This window comes from Bactrocera dorsalis, chromosome 2 (genome assembly GCF_023373825.1).
Source record: "Bactrocera dorsalis isolate Fly_Bdor chromosome 2, ASM2337382v1, whole genome shotgun sequence".
Lineage (NCBI taxonomy): Eukaryota > Metazoa > Arthropoda > Insecta > Diptera > Tephritidae > Bactrocera > Bactrocera dorsalis.
The window spans coordinates 29609916-29630613 of NC_064304.1; the positions used below are offsets into that span (position 1 = coordinate 29609916).

At 34.1% G+C, this 20698-nt stretch overlaps 1 protein-coding gene across 6 annotated transcripts in view; it reads right to left on the minus strand.

The window, feature by feature from the left end:
- Window positions 1–9371: 9371 nt before the first annotated feature.
- LOC105229233 (uncharacterized) overlaps window positions 9372–20698 on the minus strand; it is a 32978-nt gene continuing 21651 nt past the window's right edge. For 3 of the 6 annotated variants that reach the window (XM_019992324.3, XM_029552649.2, XM_019992323.3), the window contains exons 3-9: window positions 16006–16856; window positions 15718–15929; window positions 15544–15579; window positions 13081–13690; window positions 12372–13021; window positions 12164–12310; window positions 9372–10643 (exon numbers count right to left, since the gene is read on the minus strand). In XM_019992324.3, coding sequence (XP_019847883.2) covers window positions 10525–10643; window positions 12164–12310; window positions 12372–13021; window positions 13081–13690; window positions 15544–15579; window positions 15718–15929; window positions 16006–16667 — 2436 coding nt within the window. In that variant the 5' untranslated portion in view covers window positions 16668–16856 and the 3' untranslated portion in view covers window positions 9372–10524. The remainder of the gene's footprint in view (window positions 10644–12163; window positions 12311–12371; window positions 13022–13080; window positions 13691–15543; window positions 15580–15717; window positions 15930–16005; window positions 16857–20698) is intronic. The other 3 variants (XM_011213438.4, XM_029552651.2, XM_011213440.4) reach the window with 3 other exon arrangements.

Consider the following 20698-nt stretch of genomic DNA (forward strand, 5'->3'; position numbering starts at 1 on the left):
TATTTTACTCTGTATTAGTATATTAAATGTTTTATTTTTTTAGTATTTATTTGTCTTCATGCTATTAATATTACTATCTATTAATTCTGTCAAAATGCCTAGATATAAAGTAGGGCTAGGGCTAGGGCTAGTACACCAGTACACTCTGAACCAAAAATCAGAAACTGAATAGTTTCAGAATTTGAGTAGTAAAGTTGAAAGCAGTACATAATTATTGTCACTCATATGAAATAAACAAGAAGAATGAGCAATGATAAATACGTCCGGATATATGATACAGATATGATAAGACTTCAAAGACTCACAATTCAAAAGTATTATATTTCAACTTTCCTTTCGAGAAAACTCAAATTCGTCAGCACTCTTTTGAGGGGCTTACGGGGTTATATACAGTCAGAAAGTCAAAAAAAAGCGAATATTCCAGAAATTTTTCTGAGAAATTTTTTAAATTTATTGATCCTAACAATTTTACACATATTATGATATCTTTTAACTGTATTTTAAGACTAAGCATTAGTGAAAATTTTTTTTGGAAAGGAACTACACTGATCTCCGGGAGCTCCTCTCAAAGCAAACGTTTTGCGGTGACCATTATATCTCTGAACTGGATCCTCTGAAAGTATTATAAAAAACTAAATAGATTTTGAAAAAAGTAATGTTAAATCTAGTAATTAATAGAGGAAATAAACAAAATAAAATTTTTTGACAATATAGCGGTTTCTCAAAAAAAAAATCGATTCTTGACTAAAATTTCGGCCTTAAATTTTTTTTTAAAAAATATTTAGCTGAGAGGAAACATTTTCAATTAATTACTAAAATATATATTTAAGAATCGGTTTAACAGTTTTCGAGTAAGATTGGTCACCGACTTGAATATTTGGAATGCACTTCCAAGCACTCTGTAAGGCCTTTTCAAATTTGCGTGCAACTTCGAAACGTTATGAAATTTTCTGTGTGTATTCTTAATTATATGTGCATTAAGAAAATAAAATAAAAAAATCGATTTATTGCAAATCTAACTGTATATAATCCCTTAACTGTATAACAGTTTGTTCTAAGCAGTTTCTAAGCCATAAAAAGAAGTAGATATTATATTATAAAAATTATATTAACAAATAATTATTTTAGTACGTTTCAACTGATTTCATAAAAGTTTCAATATTTTCTATTCTAGCTTTGAAAAAAACACGGTTCAGGAAATTAAAAGCCCACACATTTAAAACTACCCATTCACCTTGTTTCAGAGTGGCACCTATGTTTTCTCTCTCTTCTCTCGAAAATGTGAACGACAGTTCCATTATCTGCACTCTCTTCTCCACTTTGCGTTTCACTGTAAGCCAAATGGTAGGGTTCTGGTTTCGTGCTGCATCAATAAAGATGCCATTACAGGCAAACAAATTTCAATACTAATAATTATGAAAATATTTCAAAAACTTTAGAAAGAATGGCATGTGCTGTATAAAGTTACAAAACCGATAAATTTACAAAAAAAAAACATGAAATCACAAATTTTAATAAATAATGGAAATTTTAACATAATGTCCGCAAACGTAATGTGTTCTAAGTATCAGGATTAGAGTACAGCAATAAAATTAAGAAAAATAAATATTTAACAGATTGGCATTGGCCGAAAATAATAGCAGATAAACATACATATTTAAAAAATAATTATATATGTATAGTATGTGTTTACATATCGTCAACTAAAATGCAAAATAACGTATCATCAAAAAAATCAAAATTGAGTTTTTTATATACTTATGACTCACAAATTCATATTTCAAATATGTAGCATAAAATTTTAACCTCTCGCTGTCAGATATAACCATTTTATAACCAAAACTCAAATTTTATTTCTAAGAGTGTTTTCTATTATATCGTTTTTCCTTCGCCTGTAAACTTATGAAAAGTGATGTTACGTTATTTTGAGTTTTAGATGACGATATATAAATTATTCCATTACACACATAAATTCATGCATACAAATTTGTATTATTGTATATGTATGAAGGCATGTAACAACTAAAAGTTCCACCCAGTAATTCATAAAAACCGTTCACGTAAACAAAAGTGCAATAAACCAAAAGAAATTTAATAAAGCATACCAACATACCTTAATACAAAATAAACACAAAAAAAGCATTTAGAATTTCATGTTTTCAAATAAGTGTCACTTCAAAAGTGCTTTTGATACAATGACTTGCATGCGAGAAAATTAATATGATCAATGATGAAACAATACCATACACTATGTTGCTGTGCTTTGCAGGCATATATTTAGTATTCAAATCGATATGTGTGTAACTATATATATACATCAGTATAGATTGCGAGCAGGCAGCTTGTCGCTGATTATTAGCATACCAAAGTATCAGTTAAGGCTTGGTCTCACATCAGGCATCCAGAATCAGACTTTAGAGACAATTCCCAAACCCGGTTTTATATCATTAGATATCGGTGACTTGGGCGGAGTCTGGATTTAATTTCTTTAAAAATGACGCCAGAGACGGCACGTAATATTTTTAATTATATAGTCTATAAAAAATAAAAAGTATAATTGTTCCAAAATTTCAAGAGAAAAACTTTATTCTTCAGGTTCGTATAAGTGAGAGATTTTTGCGGTATAAGCCAAAGATAGATGGGCCATAGATGAACATTATTAAAGTGGATAGACAAAACTTAATCGGCTCAGCACAACACCTCGATATATAAACTTTCTAGAGTCTTCTGCGTTTGCCTCTGAGTGGAAAACTTAATATGCACTGTTCTGGCTTTAATGGTCCTGAAATGGTCCCCAGATTTCAAAATTTACTAAAACTATTTCGTGTATATTTCACACAACAATAAAAACAATTAAACACCATTAAAGTCACCTTTTTGAAGTAATATCTACCAAAATTGGCTTGGAAAATCCTAAAATGTTCAGGTTCCTAATAATGAGTGATTTTCGATATATAAATGATAAATATCCTTAGCTTTGGAGGCCTCAATCTGCCTACTTCCTCATTTTAAGCTGGCAATACGAAAAATCCAAATAAGCTTCTTCAAAAAAAATATTCTTTATTTATGCAAAAGCTCATTACCAAAGCATACACAACGATTTTCTCGCATGCGATAAGAATAAATAATTTTCTTCCAAAAAAATTTATTATAGTTTATTTACTGAAAAATACCGCATCTCGTAGCATACATATCGATTTTCTCGCATGCAACAAGTAATACTGATTTTCTCACATGCGTTAAGAATAAATAATTTTCTCACATGGTGTGCCACTAAATGCAGTAATAATGCAAATACGCAAAACATATTTTAATTACACTGCAGGAGAGCCAAAGAAGCAAAAATAAAAAAAAATATGAGAAAGAAAAACAACAAAACAGTTACTCTCCAAGAAATAATACAGAAACCAATCACTTGTGTTCATTTACATAATTTCATATAAAAAAATTGTTGTGTTTTATATTTATTTTTCCACTTTACAATACATAAATACATACAATTAATTTTATACATTTACAAAAACAAGAAAAACAATACAGTTACACATAATTAAACTTTATTTGAATAATTATAAACAGTTAAACCTAAGTAAGCATTTAATAGTGATTATATAATATACTAATATTTAAAAAAATATTAAAACACATAAAGCACACACATATGTATGTACATAAAAAATATATACAAGCATGTGTGCAACTACACTGGTATTGTATAAGAATGGCAACTGATTTTAAAGAAAAAATCAAAGCATAATAAATATATATGTACAAACCGTTAGCATTTTACAAAAAAAAAAAACAAAAAATATTACAAAAGTTAATGAATACAAAAACAACAATTTTAATGAAAACTTGAAAAACAAAGTCCAGACTGCCCAAAAAACACGACTAGCAGCAACTTTCGACTATTCCGAAAACGTACTTGAGATTCCTAAAGCAACTACATACTACAGTACAGACATGAAAAAACAGTTATGTGTATACATATATGCACACATAACATATATATGTCTATATATCTATGTGTAAGAATTTTAAACTAAAAGGCACACAATTTTAGTAATAAAAAGTAGAAAGAGAGCAGCTACAAAAAATAAAAGAAAATATTTGATACCAAAAGCATATTTAGTTAAATGAAAACAAATATTAGCTTACTACACACAAAAGCAAAAGAAATGTTAAAACAAAATACAGTTAAAAACACACGCATACACATGCTAAGAGCTAAACATTTGTATTTATATAAAGATTTTGTTTCTATTTATTTATTGCAAATAAATATTAGGTATTAAAAGGGGGGAAAAAATATGGCATCGGCGAAAACTTTAAAGAGGAAACACTGTTTGTTGCCGCCGTGCAAGTGGATGTGATAAGTGTTTAAATTTAATGCAGGTATTCGAGTCTTAACTTACTCGTTGTGAAAAAAATATACAACCAAAATATTTGAGTTTTGCGAAAATGCTGAAATTTTCTTGCATAAGCTTCAACTAAAAAAAAATGAGTTTTTTCCACGCTAAAAGCGAATGGTCCTTTAAGCAATATACTACTATGAGCAAATAGTAGTGAGACTTTGTTCATCATTTTAAAATCCTTAATTTATTCTTCAAAATCTATGTCGTCCCACTCGAAGCAATCCTTCTTGGTCCCAATACACTTAAGCCAATGCTTTTCCCTATCCTGGTAACAGTTGTTAGAGTCCGTTTCCGGATTTAGCGAAAAACTCACAATAAATCAATGCAGTATGCGTCGGTGTATTATTATCTTGGTGCAAAAACCAAAAGTTGTCGGCTCATAATTCCGGTTTCTTTTTACGAATAGTTTCGCGCAAACGCCGTATGACACTCAAATAGTATTCCTTGTTGACAGTTTGACCGGTAGGAAGGAACTTGGAGTGCACCACACCACGATAATCGAAGACAACTGTCAGCATAACCTTGATTTTCGACCTGTTCTGACGTGGTATTTTTCGGCTTTGTCAAACATTTGCCACAATATTCGGCCGATTGATCGTATTTTTCCGGGTCGTAATCATAGAACATTCATCGCCAGTAATATAACGTTTCATGATATTCTGGTAGTCGGTAAGCATTATTCCACAGACGTTAACGCGACGCTGTTTTTCGAAAAAATTTAGTGATTTAGTGATAGTGTACGTACCTTCACTTTTCTTAGGCCCAAATGATCTTTCAAAATGGTTTTCACTGATCCTTCCGATATTCCAACGACACCAGTAAGATCACTGACTGTTAATCGCCGATTATCAGTTATATTATTTTATTGATTTGTTGATCGGTTGATGTTGATAGCCGTCCCACATGGGGTTCGTGGTCAACGCGTTTTCGACCCTCTTTGAATATTGTTTCCTACTCAAAAACACATGCTCGCGACAAACAGTTACGAGTATTACAGAATGCCTTACTATATTTTGCTCACAGTGGTAAACAGCATAATCTCGTAGGGGAAATACCCTAGTTTAAAACTAATTCTCTGATGCGCAAGTGTTTTAATTACAATTTCCAGATTGGTTTTGAAATTTTACACTTCTTCAACATTGCCGTGTCCCTAAGTGTCAGTTGAGACCTTGCTCACTTTTTATCGGCTAAAATTTTACAAAAGTTGCATCCAACAAATAGACAGTAGCTTTCTCTTTCTTATTTATTGTAGAAGCTGAGTTCTTTGTATTCAAAGCTCCTTTTGGGTACATAAACATTCCTATGATCATTATTGATTCAAACTTTTTGCCAAGATTAGCAACTATTACGACTCAATGCACCTAAATATGAAATCTTTTAAATTAAAATTAAATTGCGTATACAAATCCGAAATTTTCCCTAGTCCATAAGTTCATAAACGTAATTCAATATTTCTGCCAATTTTATACACTCTATATTAAAAGTGTCCCTCATCCTGCGGTAACTCAGGCTGTTGGCGGCTTCGCCAGATTTCACAATTCTTGGCGAATTTTGTTAAGTATATCTATAATGTCTCAATTCGGATCTTCAGGTCGATTTTTGGTAATAACTGGTTTTCAGCATCATTAGTTTCAAATTCGTGGGCTAAAGTTTTGAGTTTCTGGTTTAGCAAAATTGGCCTAGGATTTTATAGTACACTTATAAAAACACTTAATTACCTACTCATCTTAAAATTCTTGATTAGTGAAAACGATGGGACCGCATGTTCTTCCAAGAAAATATAAAAAAGTATTATGATTATAACTCATCTTTCTATATTAATTATGGAATATGTTTAGGTTCCTAGAAACTGATACAAATAATTGTGAATACTTTTTTGACTAGTTCATGATACCCTGCTTGTGTTTACATGCATGCTTCTAGGCGCTCAAGCCAATTTTTGCTATTTTTTCAATTATAATTTGAAATTTGTGCCAAGAAAATTTCAGCAAAAATCTCCTGATTGCATAATACGTAAGCAACGTAGGCTTGATTTTCTATATACAATAATATTTTGTATTGTATTTTTTTTCAAACTCTCAATGGGAAAAGAGATTACATTCATTTTAAGTTTTGAAATTTATGTATTTTGTGTATAACTTTGAAGGATTAAAAGCCGTAAATATTAAGCTCGACTTTTTTCTCTAAAATCTGTAAACTAACTAAAGTCTTACGTAAAAAATTGAAACCAATTGTTTTTATAAAATTTAATTTATATTCTAAATATTCAAAAAACGAAAAACTCTTGGAGACCACACTTTATATTACGATACCAGTAACTTAAGGCGCTAAATAATACAAAAAAAGTGTTTTTTTTTTATTTTGATTATTTTAAGAGATGTTAAGAATTGTATGCAAACTTGTTTAAGTGATTTTTCATGAAAAGTTCTATTATGTTTTCCTTCTTTATTATTATTAATTTCAACTAATTGTTCGCTTTTTGTACGTAAATGTGAGAGTGAATAATTATTAAATATATATTGTAATAATATATAGTATATTTATCGTTATGATAAGCAAACATTTTTTATACTTGTATGTCAGTAAATTGAGAAAAAGAAAATAATAAAAACAAAAACAAAAACATGAAAAATCATGTGTATGTAGTTGATAAGCTTGTGTTAAAAACTAAAAAAAATGTGAAAGTGTGACATACAAAATAAAACGCGTATACATATGTACATACATGTAAAGAACATAAATATTTGTGTATAAAGAATACACGGGAATAGATAACGGTTGCGCAACTATTTGTATCAAGCGCTCGCACTAATATGATATGAGTATGTGTTAGTAGATGTGCGGGAGGCAATTAACATTGTTCAAAAGAAAAGTGTACGAAAAAAGGCTAACTTGAAAATACAAATATAATTTATTTGAGAAAAATAATGGTTTGTTTTATTAAAAAATCTATCTTGAGGCAATCAGGAGTATTGATACAGTTTTATGTTTCATAGTTCATATATATGGAGTGATCCATTTCGAAGATCCCTACGAGTACTTTTTCAAACTTCAAATTTAATAGGGAATGTTTATTATCATTCCGAGGAACATTCTTTGGCATTTATTTTTTGAAAAGTATCTTTTTCAAAGTCCAATTTTCGATGATTTGTTCGAGCATTTCGACTGGTAACTGGCGAGTGACACGCGTGATGTTTTGCTCCAAGGCCTGAATCGAAGCAGGATTGTCCACATAGATTTTAGATTTCACATATCCCCATAGGAAAAGTATGTGAAATCACATGATTTTGGTGGCCAATCGCCCGGCCGAAAACGTGATACTATCTGCTCGCCAAAGTATTCTCTCAATAAATCCATCGACATTGACAAACTTAAGTCAATAATGAGCCTCGAGGAAGTAAACTTTTATTGTCACCTACATTTAACTCTTCGTTGCTCCAATTTTTATGTAGGTCCTCCTCATACTCAAATTTTGCTCGGCGAGTGACTCTTTCCACTATGGAAATTAAAAACAATCTATGAAAAATCTGAAAAATACAGTGAATAACTCAAAGTTGACAGCCTAATTCGACTAATTTGACTGTAACGACAGGGAAAGGGTTTATCAATTTAATCGATTTTCTACAATCCGGTGCCGAATCGGCGAAGTAGTTCGATACAGCAAAGCATTTTGCTCTTCTCCATGTCGTTGAAATAAATCACCACTTGTGAATCTCCAAGAACGTTAAAAATCCCCTTCCTAGTCGTTAAGACTATCTTCGAACTCGTGGATCCATATTTCATCGACATTGACAACACGGAGCAGAAACACCTTTCTCTTACAGGTAAGCAGTAATTTAATCACTCATTGATATTGCACTTTTCCATTTTTCTAAAATCAGCGAATATAACCGTATTTATGTGGAGACCAGTCCGAACGTGTCGTATGGCGCAGGGAAATGAATGTATGTAAGTGATCGAACTCGGCGAAATCACCGACAAGAGTGAAGGAACTCGATGAAAAAATATTTGTGTGGAGACCTATCCGAACGTGTGCTTTGGCGTATGTGAATTAATGTGAGTGAAATCAACGTCAAGAAGTGTGGCCGCAAGCCGATTTTCACCTTGGGCGGTGGAGTGCCGCATTTTCGCTCGGTTCGTCCTACGGCCATGAACATATACCATTTCGGTAGCAAATGACGTGACAAATAATTTTTGTTTTTTACATTTTGCCATGAGATGCGTATTTCAGGCGCTAGGTAGACAATTTCACGATTTTAGGCGAATTTCCGAAATTTCAAAGCCGGAGTTGGGGTTGAAGATGCAATCCGATCTCAAAACAAAAAGTTGCATTGGAATCAGGAAGTACTAAGGCAACTTTTCCGCACTATTAGAAATCCCGAATCGAAAGAAGTCCGGAATCGACCCACCCTAGTGAGCAGGTCACTCTCGAATCTCGCGGCAAACTCGAGCTTATTTTCTACGTAAACACCCCGACAGAAACAAATCGAAAAAGAGTTCATACTGCGTAGTAACTGGTGGCATACTGGCCTCACTATGTAGATGTTCGATCGGAGTCATCAAGAGACATTCTGTTGTAGTCAGGACTGTAGTGTCCTGGCATGTATGAAGTTCTTCGCTGTACCCAGGGGACTATATTGGTGTGGCGTAGTTAAGAACCGACCGGTTGCTTTGTATGTTGGCAACAAATGTTCTTTGTCTTTTCTGACAGTCGAAATTTTAACGCCATCGACTGCAATATTAAGGTCAAGTCTGTAATCCTTCGTCCACTTTGTGAATGTGGATTTAGTGGGGGAGAGTGTTAGGTTCGGTGCAACGAGGAAGTGAGAAAGGTCGGAGAGATAGCCGTTTTAACTTTCTATAAAGACCCAAAGTGTTATCAAAACGCAAATTAACGGCAAACTACAATTGAAAATTCTTTCATATTATTTTGAGATTTATCTAAAGATAAAAAAATTTTCGTTGTAGTAAAATAAATTCTTTATTAAATATAAGATTTTATAAAACGCATGTACAGTTATATAAGCGTTACTAAAGGATCAGTGGCAAAGTATTTCTTATAGTATTGACAGCAATAATTTCAAAATCTTTAATGATAAAATATTTTCATATTGTATATATTGTATGTATAATTAATGATCAGCAATGCTTTGATAAGTAGATACTTGCATTTTGTTTTGTGTAAAAGTTAAATAATAATTACAGTAAGTACTTAACTAAATTGCTTAGATACATAGGTATATAGTTTGTTGTTGCACATGCAATATCTGGAGAAAATATCATTGCTATCTATGTAGGTACATATATCGTTCTATGCTATGCTTTTCTTTGATAAAAAATCACATCTTATTGAGCTGATCACAAAATCCAATCACTATATAACGGTTCTTATACCTGATGGCCATGCATTTCTATAAAAATTCTTAAGAACAAAACTAAGAACATTCTTATGTACAATATTACGTATATGTGTATATACTACATACATACATTCAACTTATTTACGGAAGTTATATTTATTGTACATAGTATTTTACATAACAAAAATTAACGCTTAATAAGAAATATATTATAATTATCAAAAAATTGGTAATAAACGCAAATATATTATATATATTGTGTATATTAAATATATAATTATAAATATATATATTATAGTATTTTTATATATATTTTTTATATAAGTAGATATATCTATAGACAAACAATGGCAATCGTTGAGTAGCAAAGGTTGTTAATAACCATTTAACAGCTTAACGGTAAGTCAATGCGCTTGGTGTAAATACACTAGTACATATTTATATTGTATATACTTATATGTATATGCATGTGTGTGGAGTTTAACGCTTTGCTTTCTTATGGAACATAAATATGTTTTGAACATAAGCTCTCAAATATAATTTATATATTATATAATATTTTAATGTATTTATTACAATTTTAGCTTTTACTGTTACATGTTTTTTTTAGTTTTTTGGTTTTATGCAAATTGTGTAGTTACTTTTATAATTTTTCTGCATTATTAACACTATTATACTTTAAAACAATAAGGTACTAACAGTTTCTATTTAGTTACTCATTTACTAATTCTAAATTTTTTTTCTTGATTTTAATATACTTTTTTAATCATTTTAACTAATTCTTTGTATAGAATGCAGTCTCGGCTGCGCGGCTTACAAATCTCGCGATGATCCAAGCGTATGCCGCACACATCACCAAATCCAGGATCTGCGAAATATATGAAAAGGTTAGCGCATGTTATTAATAATTTAATATTTATTGCTGTTTAGACAGCTACTTAGACCTTAATGTCTAAGCTGAAGATTGGAAAAAAACGCATTTTTAAAATCAGAGAATTTGAAGCGCCTTGAAGCCGTTTTTACTATAGACGGGTCTTCCGTAAAGTGCACAGCCCGACCACAGCACTTAGCGTCATAATGGCTTTAACCAGAACTACACTGCGAGAGGACGGTCCTCGTAGCGTTGGACTTGTTAAAAGCCTTTGACACAGTCAATCACACAACGCTACTTGGGGACATCGACGATAATGACGTCGGGCAATGGAATCGTTGGCATGTGGTTGAAAGTAGTAGTATCCTGAAGGAACTTAACACTATCCGCCACTAAATCCACAGAGACCATATTCACAAAATGGACTAAGGAGTACAGACTTGACCATAATATTGCAGTCGATTGCGTTAAGATTCCGACTGTCAATAACTCTAAGATTTTAGGGGTGACTTTCTACTGCCTGTGCTCTTTCACTGCTCACATGACCTCAATTATTGCCAAACTAAAGAGCCGCAACAAAATCATCAAGTCACATGGGAAAAGACAAAGGAACGCAGGCAAGAAAGCTGCAATCATGTCAGAATACTGCACTGCGAACTAGGACAGAATGCCTCTTGATGTCTCCCATCGAACTCATGCATATTGAGTTCCGTATGCCCCCAGTTAAGAAGCATAATGAGCTCCTCCTCCAGCCATTTTAGGCTTTCGCAGAAATCATCCCTGCAGTCATTTGTTTGGTGCGAAACCGCCTCCTAGGTGCATCAAGAGATCCGACAACATAAGACAATACGCAAAAAAGACTTCGGATGCAACTTCAAACCACCGTTAGTTGAAGGCAAAAAGGCCGAGTTGGCGCGAGAAAGGAGTGGGACCCTTGCGCAGCTTCGTTCTGGATACTGTAGTAGGTTAAACTCCCACATATCCAGAATAGACCCTGACATATCAATATCGATATTGCTTTTTATCGTCCATGAACCCAGTCGGTTCCACAAGCAGTCAAAAAAAATATATATAAGCGGTTGAAATTGAAGAAGATACTGCACGATAGTAAATTTATCTTGCGGTAGTGGCGCCTACGGACGGTAAAGCTAAGTACTTATTACATTTGAAAGAAATGATGCGGCTCTGTCATTACCTCAATCCCAGAGACAATAGAAATAAAATCACCTTATCTAATACTTTCAAAAGGTCTATTGATATTCGAAGAGTTCCCTTATTACAGCGAATTCACTTTCTATTTTTGGGCTTGACGAATAAGGTTCCAACCCGTTTGGTGCAATTTCGTCGACTTAGAAGAATATTTTACGTTTAAAAAATCGAACGACAAAGATATTATTTGATTAATTTACAATAGTTATCAAAAGGAATAACGGCAGAGTGCCTGTATTTATGGTATTCTATAGTTTTGAAGATATTCTCGAGTTTAGTCTTCATTTAACCTTTTTTTCCTCACTAACCTGCTGAATCCACTCCGACAATGCGCAGATAAAGCACTGACATCAGTGTCAACGCCGTCTCCACAAAGCTGAATACCTCTATTTTAATGTGGCCCAAGTGATAGAGACCCGCAAAGCGTCGATGCAGATCCAATAAATATTTATTATCTATAAAAATTTACAAAATAATGATTTATACCATATTTGCAGATATTAATTATCAACTCACTCTTCTCAATGTCCAACATTTCCACAGAGCGTGCCAGCAGCGGCGCTTTTATGCAAGCTAAATGTGAGCCACGGTGCGGAACGGAATAGAAAAATACGCCGCGTGAAGAGCGCCAGAGCGGCGCCACTGCAGGACGACCACTCTCCCAAGCATTGACTATGATTTGCTTAATGAACAGACCGCCTTTAGAGTGACCCACCCACACAATCGGTCGACCACAACCAATACGATGTTTTATCAGCAACTCGGTCATTTCACGTGCACGCTCGATAAGGTTCGAACGTGGCTCTTTCTTTTTCCACAAGGGACGCCACAAATATTGATCGGTAGTATAGTTTACGGCAATAACGCGTACACCAGGGCAGTCCAAAGGCAGCCAATCACCCGGCCAACATTTTGAATAATTTGGATCATTCGCCGAAGGTTTCGCTTTGCCTTTGCTTTTCGCCTTGGGGCTTTCGCTGGCAGGTGGGGCTTGACTCACGTGTGATTCACCGGCGCAACCATCCATGGAACTATCATGCATCTTGTCGAATTTACCTTGAAGCAGCCGACCGTTATCGTTCAAACGCAGTCGGAATGTGGGAAAGCTATACTCGATACCATCACAATTTTGTATATCTTCTGGCGCGCCGCAAACATATGAGACACTACAGATAAAAATGTTCATAGTAACAAATTTTTAAACCATAAGTAACCTAATGCATACCCCTCTTTCAGTTCATGCTCGGTCGCATCGAAAAACCCATCATCCAAATTGTTGATTTCATCACTTTCCATTGCCTCCAGTGTGGCGCGTTGACTCGGATCGCCTTGCGCAAATCTTGCGCGTTTTTGCTTGTGTGGCGGATGTAGTAGGGCAGTGCGAGAATGTTTTGGCCGCTTCGGTGGCCTCACAGGTGGTTTTGGAGGTCGTTCGAAATTTTCAGGTTGACGCTCGTTTTCCCAAAGTCCCTGTTTCCATGTGTTCACCAATGAACCGTGCAGTCCATGTATGAAGACAATGTCAGCGCGTATGGGTTGGCCAGGTGGTGGTTCCGCCAATATTTTTATCGTGCAACATTTTGGTGCTGGAGTATGTGGCGGAGTAGCTTTTCGCTTATCCGTCGAAAAATTTGCCATAACTATGGAAGGTTCATTTAAAAAGGGTGATAATATTGGCATAGTCGGCGTGCCGGGTGTTGATGGAGTCGGCGGTGGTGTAGCAGTTGGAAAACATGGTGCTATATCGATGGAAGGCATGTCGGGAAGACTTTCAATACCATCGCGCGCTTGTCGTATTTTGAGAAGTTTCAAGATTGGTTCTATGCGCTGTGAGACTGCAGGAATAAAGTAATATTTGAAAATTTGTATGGATGCTTTCGAAAATGATGTGGATATATACGTATATCAAGATACTTCAAAGTATATGACAAATAATATTACAAAATAAAATGTGTTAAAATGGATAAGTATTTGATAATGAATTTACTTTTCCAACAGTAAAAAATTATCTAAATTAGCATGAAGTCTTCGAGGACGATAATTAGAAATTGGTTTAACGTCATTCAAGTGCTAGGAACAGTCGAAACAAGGGAAACTGTTTCAAGACAGTTATGGACTATTTCAGCGGATGATAGTCACCTGTTTCTGATTTCAGCAGATGTTCTCACTAAAAAATATTATCTTCTAATTGCTTATGAACAGAAAGTGTTTATGAAAAATGTAAGTCAAGAAGACATAGAATGTGCTATCAATGTCTGGTCACAATGGATAATAGAAACTCGCCCATCCAAATAAACTTTTTTGGTTCGGATAGTATATCCTATGTATGACGCAAATTCGGATAACGGTTCAAAAACGACTGCCTAATAGCATTAACAGACGGCGGCGTTATTCCAGATTAACTGCATTAAATCAAGAGTTAGTGAAGATAACTCCGTTGCTAATTACCAGTTAATCCTCAAAATTTTACAGAATTTGTTCATTTTTGTTCTATCCATTTTCATTGAAAATATTATAAAAATGACAATCAGCTGTTTACGAGAGTTTCAAACTCGCATAGCTGCCGTCTGTCACCTACAAATTTGGATCTGATTAAGTGCGCAGTTAATCCGGATTAACGCTGCCGTCTGTCAAGGGTACAAGATGGACCGTCAGGCAAGGAGGATAACAAATGATCTGGAGAGGCTTTTCTTTTCGTGGAGCTGGAGATGCTGACACTAACTGATGGAGCTATAACAGATCAACTGAAAAATCCCCGGCCTACCATAGTAAAACATATTTTTTTGGAAATTTTTGTTTTTTTTTCACATAGTTCAGTTCGATGGTTACCCAACCCTTCAACATTTCTATACCATTTTGTAGTACGGTTTGTTCTTTGCCTCAAGCCAAGCTTCGGTTTCTTCCCGACGAACATTATTTTGAGATCTGAGAAAAGGAAATAGTCGCCAGATCTGGAAAGCACAATGGTGCGAAAGCAATTCGAAGCCAATTCATTTTTACCATCGTTTTCACGTATTTTTTTCACCGTGGGACAGGGTACACTGTGTTGGTGAATCAGTACAATAACGCTGTGTTATAGTCGCTGATGATAGTCCTTCCTTTTACAGGGTAATCAATTAAAATTATTTCATTCGCATTCCTGCCAATTGACTGTTGCGCTTTTCCAAACTTTGGAGCGGGTTCATCGAATAACTATCGTTTGGACTTCGGAGTCAAATGATGGAGCCATCTCACGTATCGACGCAAAAACTCGGGCTTATTACACTTGAACATCTCAAAACACTGCTCCGAATCATCAAGTTGTCGTTGTTTTTGGTCAAAAGTCGCGCGGCATCCACTTTGGACAGAGCTTTCTCATACCCAAATATTCGTGGTTGATATGATATACGCGTTCAATTAGTATCTTTAGAGTGTCTTATATCTCGGACAACTTAACTTTACGGACAACGAAATTTGTTTTGTAGACGTTTTTGTGTAAAAAAATTTTCAGTTTATAAAAATGAAAAATAAAATAAATTTCAACACCATAATTATCTAAATGATTATGAGATATTATTCAGAAGTGATCTCATTTCTAGTTTCCTTTCTATTAAATATTTTATTTTTTACTACAGCTACAGATCTAGCAAAAAATAGCTTAGTCTGTATTGGTTAATGAATTAATGCCGATTTCTCATAGATCACTTACAATTTTTTAAGAACCGATTGGATTTATAGCTAAAATCTGCCATCCGATTATAAAATGCCAATCAAACAAATATAAAATATATTAAACATTTTTATAAAATGTTACTAAAAACTAATTACAACAACTAAAAAGTAAATTAATCACATTTATTGCGAAAAAGTTACGTATACGCACCGTGCACCGACGACAAGTTCAGCGATATGGAATTGGCAGCGAATGCCATTAGATTGGTGAGCACCTGACGGCTGGAAGTAATTGATCTTAGTACACGTTGAAACCGCACATCGCGTATACCCTTGAAGCTGCGCATTACGCTGTTAGCAAGTGGCAACATTAGTCTTAAGATTATACCGAAAGCGACACGCATACCGTTGCTTTGCTTACTACTATTTAGAATAAAAAAAAAAAACAAAAATGAAAGTATAAAAAATATCAATTCTAAACAAATATTATTATGCTTACGCTTCCGTGCAGCTTCCTTGGCCACTGGCATCCACCAGCTCGGTAATGATTTGCTCTTCATCGACTTTGCTAATCTCAATTTCATTCAAATATTGGTTTGCCACTTCCTCCTCCTCATTATCGCTACGCGGCTCAGCCTCGATTTGTACACCTCCTTCCTCGCCCTCTCCGTCACCTTCACCATCGCCATCACTTTCCATTTCCGCATCTGTTGCTGTATCGATTTCGCCTTTCGCATCACCCGCCATCCGTTCACCTCCAGACTCACTATGCTCATTTTTATAGCTGCATTTGTTGTTGCTGTCGCCACTTAGGGCTGGCATCGTGGCAGTATTATTGCTATCGTCAGCGATTTGCATGGTGGCTATATCAATCACACAGTTCTCATTGTCCTCATCCAGTTGCGGTCGCTGGTCCATCGGTGTGGCTGCTATAGTTTTCAGTGTATTTGTTGTTGTCGTGTTTACAGCTAATTCGTTAAGGTTGTTGTGTTGTGCATAAAGATTGTCTACAACAACATTATAGTTTGCAAAAGCTTCGTTTTTTGTGTTGGTAGTAGTGTTGATTGTTGTTGTTGCTGTTGTATCAAATTCGTTTTCTGTTTTTGTTGTTGCTATGCTAGTTTCGGCGGTATCACAAGTGTTTTGATTTGTTGTTTGCATTCTCGGTAGGTTCGTGTGTGTGTGTGTGGGTTGTTCGTGGACGTCTGCTGTGGCGCTTCAAAAAAGCAGTTATTTTCGAAAGTAACGGCAATTTTTCGTTATTTCGCGTTTTAGCTCAAAATCGCGTATATGTTCTGCTGTTATTGTTGTACTTCACTTTAGTTGCAAATTGCGGTAAATGTTTTGTGTCTAAAACGATACAAATTCACATAAAATAAATAATACTAAATGATTTTAGGATTTAAAGTTGTGATGTTTAAAAATTTCAAAACATTTTTGCTGAACACAAAAATTTTCGAAACTGTGAATAATTTTTCTGTAGTTTCATATTTTACAGAGTTTGGTTTTGGTTTTATTACTATTTGAGTTTTTATTTTTTATTGTAAGTTTCAATATGTTTTGAATCTGTTTAATTTAAAAAAACAAAAACCAAATTTCATGAAAATGAGTGTGGCAACTAACTCATAAATAAATAAAATAATATAAATAAATAAAATAAAATAGTATATATTAAATGAATTGAAAGGGGAGATTTAGCGAGTGATATCTTTTCAATCTTCTTTGTTGTAAACTATTGTCTAGCAATGGAATCGCAAATACATATATTTTCATGATTCTCCAAACGAAAGAGGTGGAGGACATCTTTTCTCACCACGATAGTGTTCACAACTTTATTTCGAAAAGCTTGGATTACTTTTCAAATTTGCACGCGATGTTTTGCTCCAGATTTGATGCCATACGTCCAAATCGGCCTAAGTATTACCTTATAAATTAACAGCTTATTTTTCAAACTGAAGCGGGTTCTTGACCTTAGGAGGCAGTATAGATGTGCCAACTTTAATCTTAGCTGAGTTCTGGTTATTATGTAATCTTTCCAAGTGCATCTCATATCAATTGTAATCCCCCCATATTTTGCGCATGTGTTAGTTGGTAACAACTGACCATATAAAGCCAATTAAGGGCAATTTTTGTTTTTGAGGGTATGTACCACTTTTACGAACTTTTCGTTTCAGTTGCATCTGCAGTTTTTTGGAAACAGTATTAGGGTTGCCACTTGATGCTAGCAGTGCAGTATCATCAGCATAGGTTGCCGTCATTGTGGAGTCAGAGTTGATCACTGGATGGTCTGCTGTATAAAGAATGTAGAGCAGAGAAGTGAGTACACCGCCTTGAAGTACGCTAGGACGAACAGGTCTCAAATCCGACTGAGCATCACGGCATCTACGGTAGAACTTCCGATTGTATAAGTAAGACTTCAGCAACAAATAATAGCTATTGGTGGTTTCTTCTCTAATTTGAATAACAGACTTAAATGCCAGGCTTTGTCAAATACTTGGCGGACATCAAGCAACACAGGAGAACAGCATTTATTATTCTCCATTGCATCAGTTATAAAACGTTCTACCCTAATACATTGTTCAATTGTACCATGAAATTTACTGAAGCCAAGCTGATGATTCAGAATAAGCTGTTTGTCTTCCAACACCGGCAAAAGCCTGCGTAAAAATATTCTTTCGAATATTTTCAAGTTAACTAATTGATCGATAAGAATTATTCAGGTTTTTCGGGTTTGAGAATTCAAAAAACCTCAGCACATTTCCTTTACTTTTTCAGGTAGCGCTTTAACTGTATACGCATTAGTGCTGTCATAACCTGGTGACCTTTTGTTTATCTCCATTACCGGCAAAAATATGAGTCTTATAGAAAAAATTTCATCTACTAACTACCAATTTGTGTTACGTCGATATAGCTGATACTAATTCATTCGAAAGATATTCCCCAAAACCCATAGTAAAATAAAATTTTATCGCTAAAATTAGTTTAGATATCTTCTATTGAGATATATAGTAAGTCGCCGATAATATTATTATATGGGTGAGAAGTTCTTTTAGGCTAAACTATGTACATTATGCTCAGTTAGTTAAATAACCCACATATTGACCACAGTAAGCAATATAAAGTCAACTGTAAAGCCAGAGATGTATTTGTTAAGTATATGATGCCTTGGGTAGCTATTGACCCAGTTTACCCTTTTTGAAGCAAGTGCATATTAATATTAGAGAAATATTCACTCCAAAATTCAATAATAATTTCGAATAATATCACTTCACACCATTTTTTCAGTAAAAAGTCACCCAAAGGAACTGAGAAACACAAATGTATGTATATATCTCCGGGCTTGGAAAGGTATGATCCGATTTCGATTATCTGTGCAAAATATTATTCCCATAACTTCATTGATTATAGTTAATCCGCTTAAAAACAGCAGAAAAATACTATACTATACTTATGATATTTTCCATTATTGAATTATCAATTGAGCATACTATTTATGAAATGCCTCTAACATAAAAATTGTTTATTTATTTTTTATATATAATAAAACCCGTCAATCTAAATTTAAGGGGCTATCCAGTGTGACACTTTCAAAAAAAAAATATTTGCTTTTTAGATAGTTTATATTTCCAAAAATATCCTCTGAAATCGGCAAGGTCATATCTTGAATAGTTTTTGGATGGCAGCGTTCTGAAGAGCGACCGGGATTATTTTCATATATTTAAAGTTTAGACCCTTAAGCACATATCCTACAAAGGATTTTTAAAAATTAAAATTATTTTAAGAGCTATAGTTACTTTAGTGACGCAGTACCTAACCCGGTAGGTAGGTAGACTCACTTTTTTAAACGCGTTTTTCTCGAAACTACTTTTTTCCACACGGTACCGGCATTATCTCAAGTTCTACACAACCGGTTTACTTGAAATTCTTTATATAATCCTTAATCCTTTGTTTTTAAAATTAAAAAAAAATCAGGAATTTCAAAAAAAAAAGTAAAAAATTATTTTTATTTTCAGGCAGTCGCCATTTTTTTCGTGTTCCCTGAGGTAGGGACTATAACAGTATCCTTACTGAATAAGGATTTCTTTTGATTTTTTTTTCAGACCACCAGGAGAGTCAGGATCAATGTCACCACGATACGCCATTTTTTTTACACCTGTCTCACCCCCTCTAATTATTTTAATTTTTAATATTTTTTTATAAATTTTTTTTTCTGCATTCTTAAGATATCAATAAAAACGGCATAAAAATGGATAGTAAAACTATTTTTGTTTTTTTTTTTTTTTAAATAAATTCAAAAAAACTGCCCAAAATTTGATTTCTAGAGTAGAATACCCCCTAAACGCGTTTTTCTCGAAACGTCATTTTCCAAAATTGCTGATATCATAACTCAACGAGAAATTATGAATTAATTAATTATTATCGTAGGTCATTGTATGTATAGGAAATATCTTTAAGTTTAATAAACTTTTTGAATTTGTTTGTTTCAGCTACTCATTCGGCCGGAATCATGTCAGCAGTTGGACCACTTTTTTTTGGCACCTCCGAAGACAGCCCATATCTCCGTTATTTTTTAACAGTTTTATAAAAAAAAATATATCTTATTACGTTCAATAAATTCCACGAATTTTTTCATACTTAATACTTCACTTTTAAGTTTTCGGAGCAAGGATCACATTTACCACTGACTTGTCACGCAAGAAAGCTAAGCAAATGCACAGCGTTTGAAATGGCCGCGGAATTTGGACAACGTAATGTTAAAAATAGAGTTACCAATATGTTACAAATAGTTACAGTAGTGGCGCACAATCACATCTATCGGACACTGTAGACATATCAACGTATTGGCAACACTATACAATGTTCAGTATCCGCCGCCATTTCAATTGTCAAATACAAATTTCCTACGCAATGGTGAAAAATTATAAAAATTATGGTTTTAGCATAAAATATTTATGGAAATGAAGTTTTTCTTGCTAAATGTTGATACCGTGAGTGTTTATAGTAAAAATGTTTATTCAGATATTGTTCTTTCACAAATCATATTAAAAGAGGCGTGAGGGAGCGTGAGTCCTCTGCGCAGGCAAAGAAGGCAGCTCTTGTTCGTGCTTTATTTGTGAAAGTGTTTAATATATTTTGTAATTAATGGAGAAGTCGCAGTTTTGCGGCATGAATTCCAAAAATTCCAAAGGCAG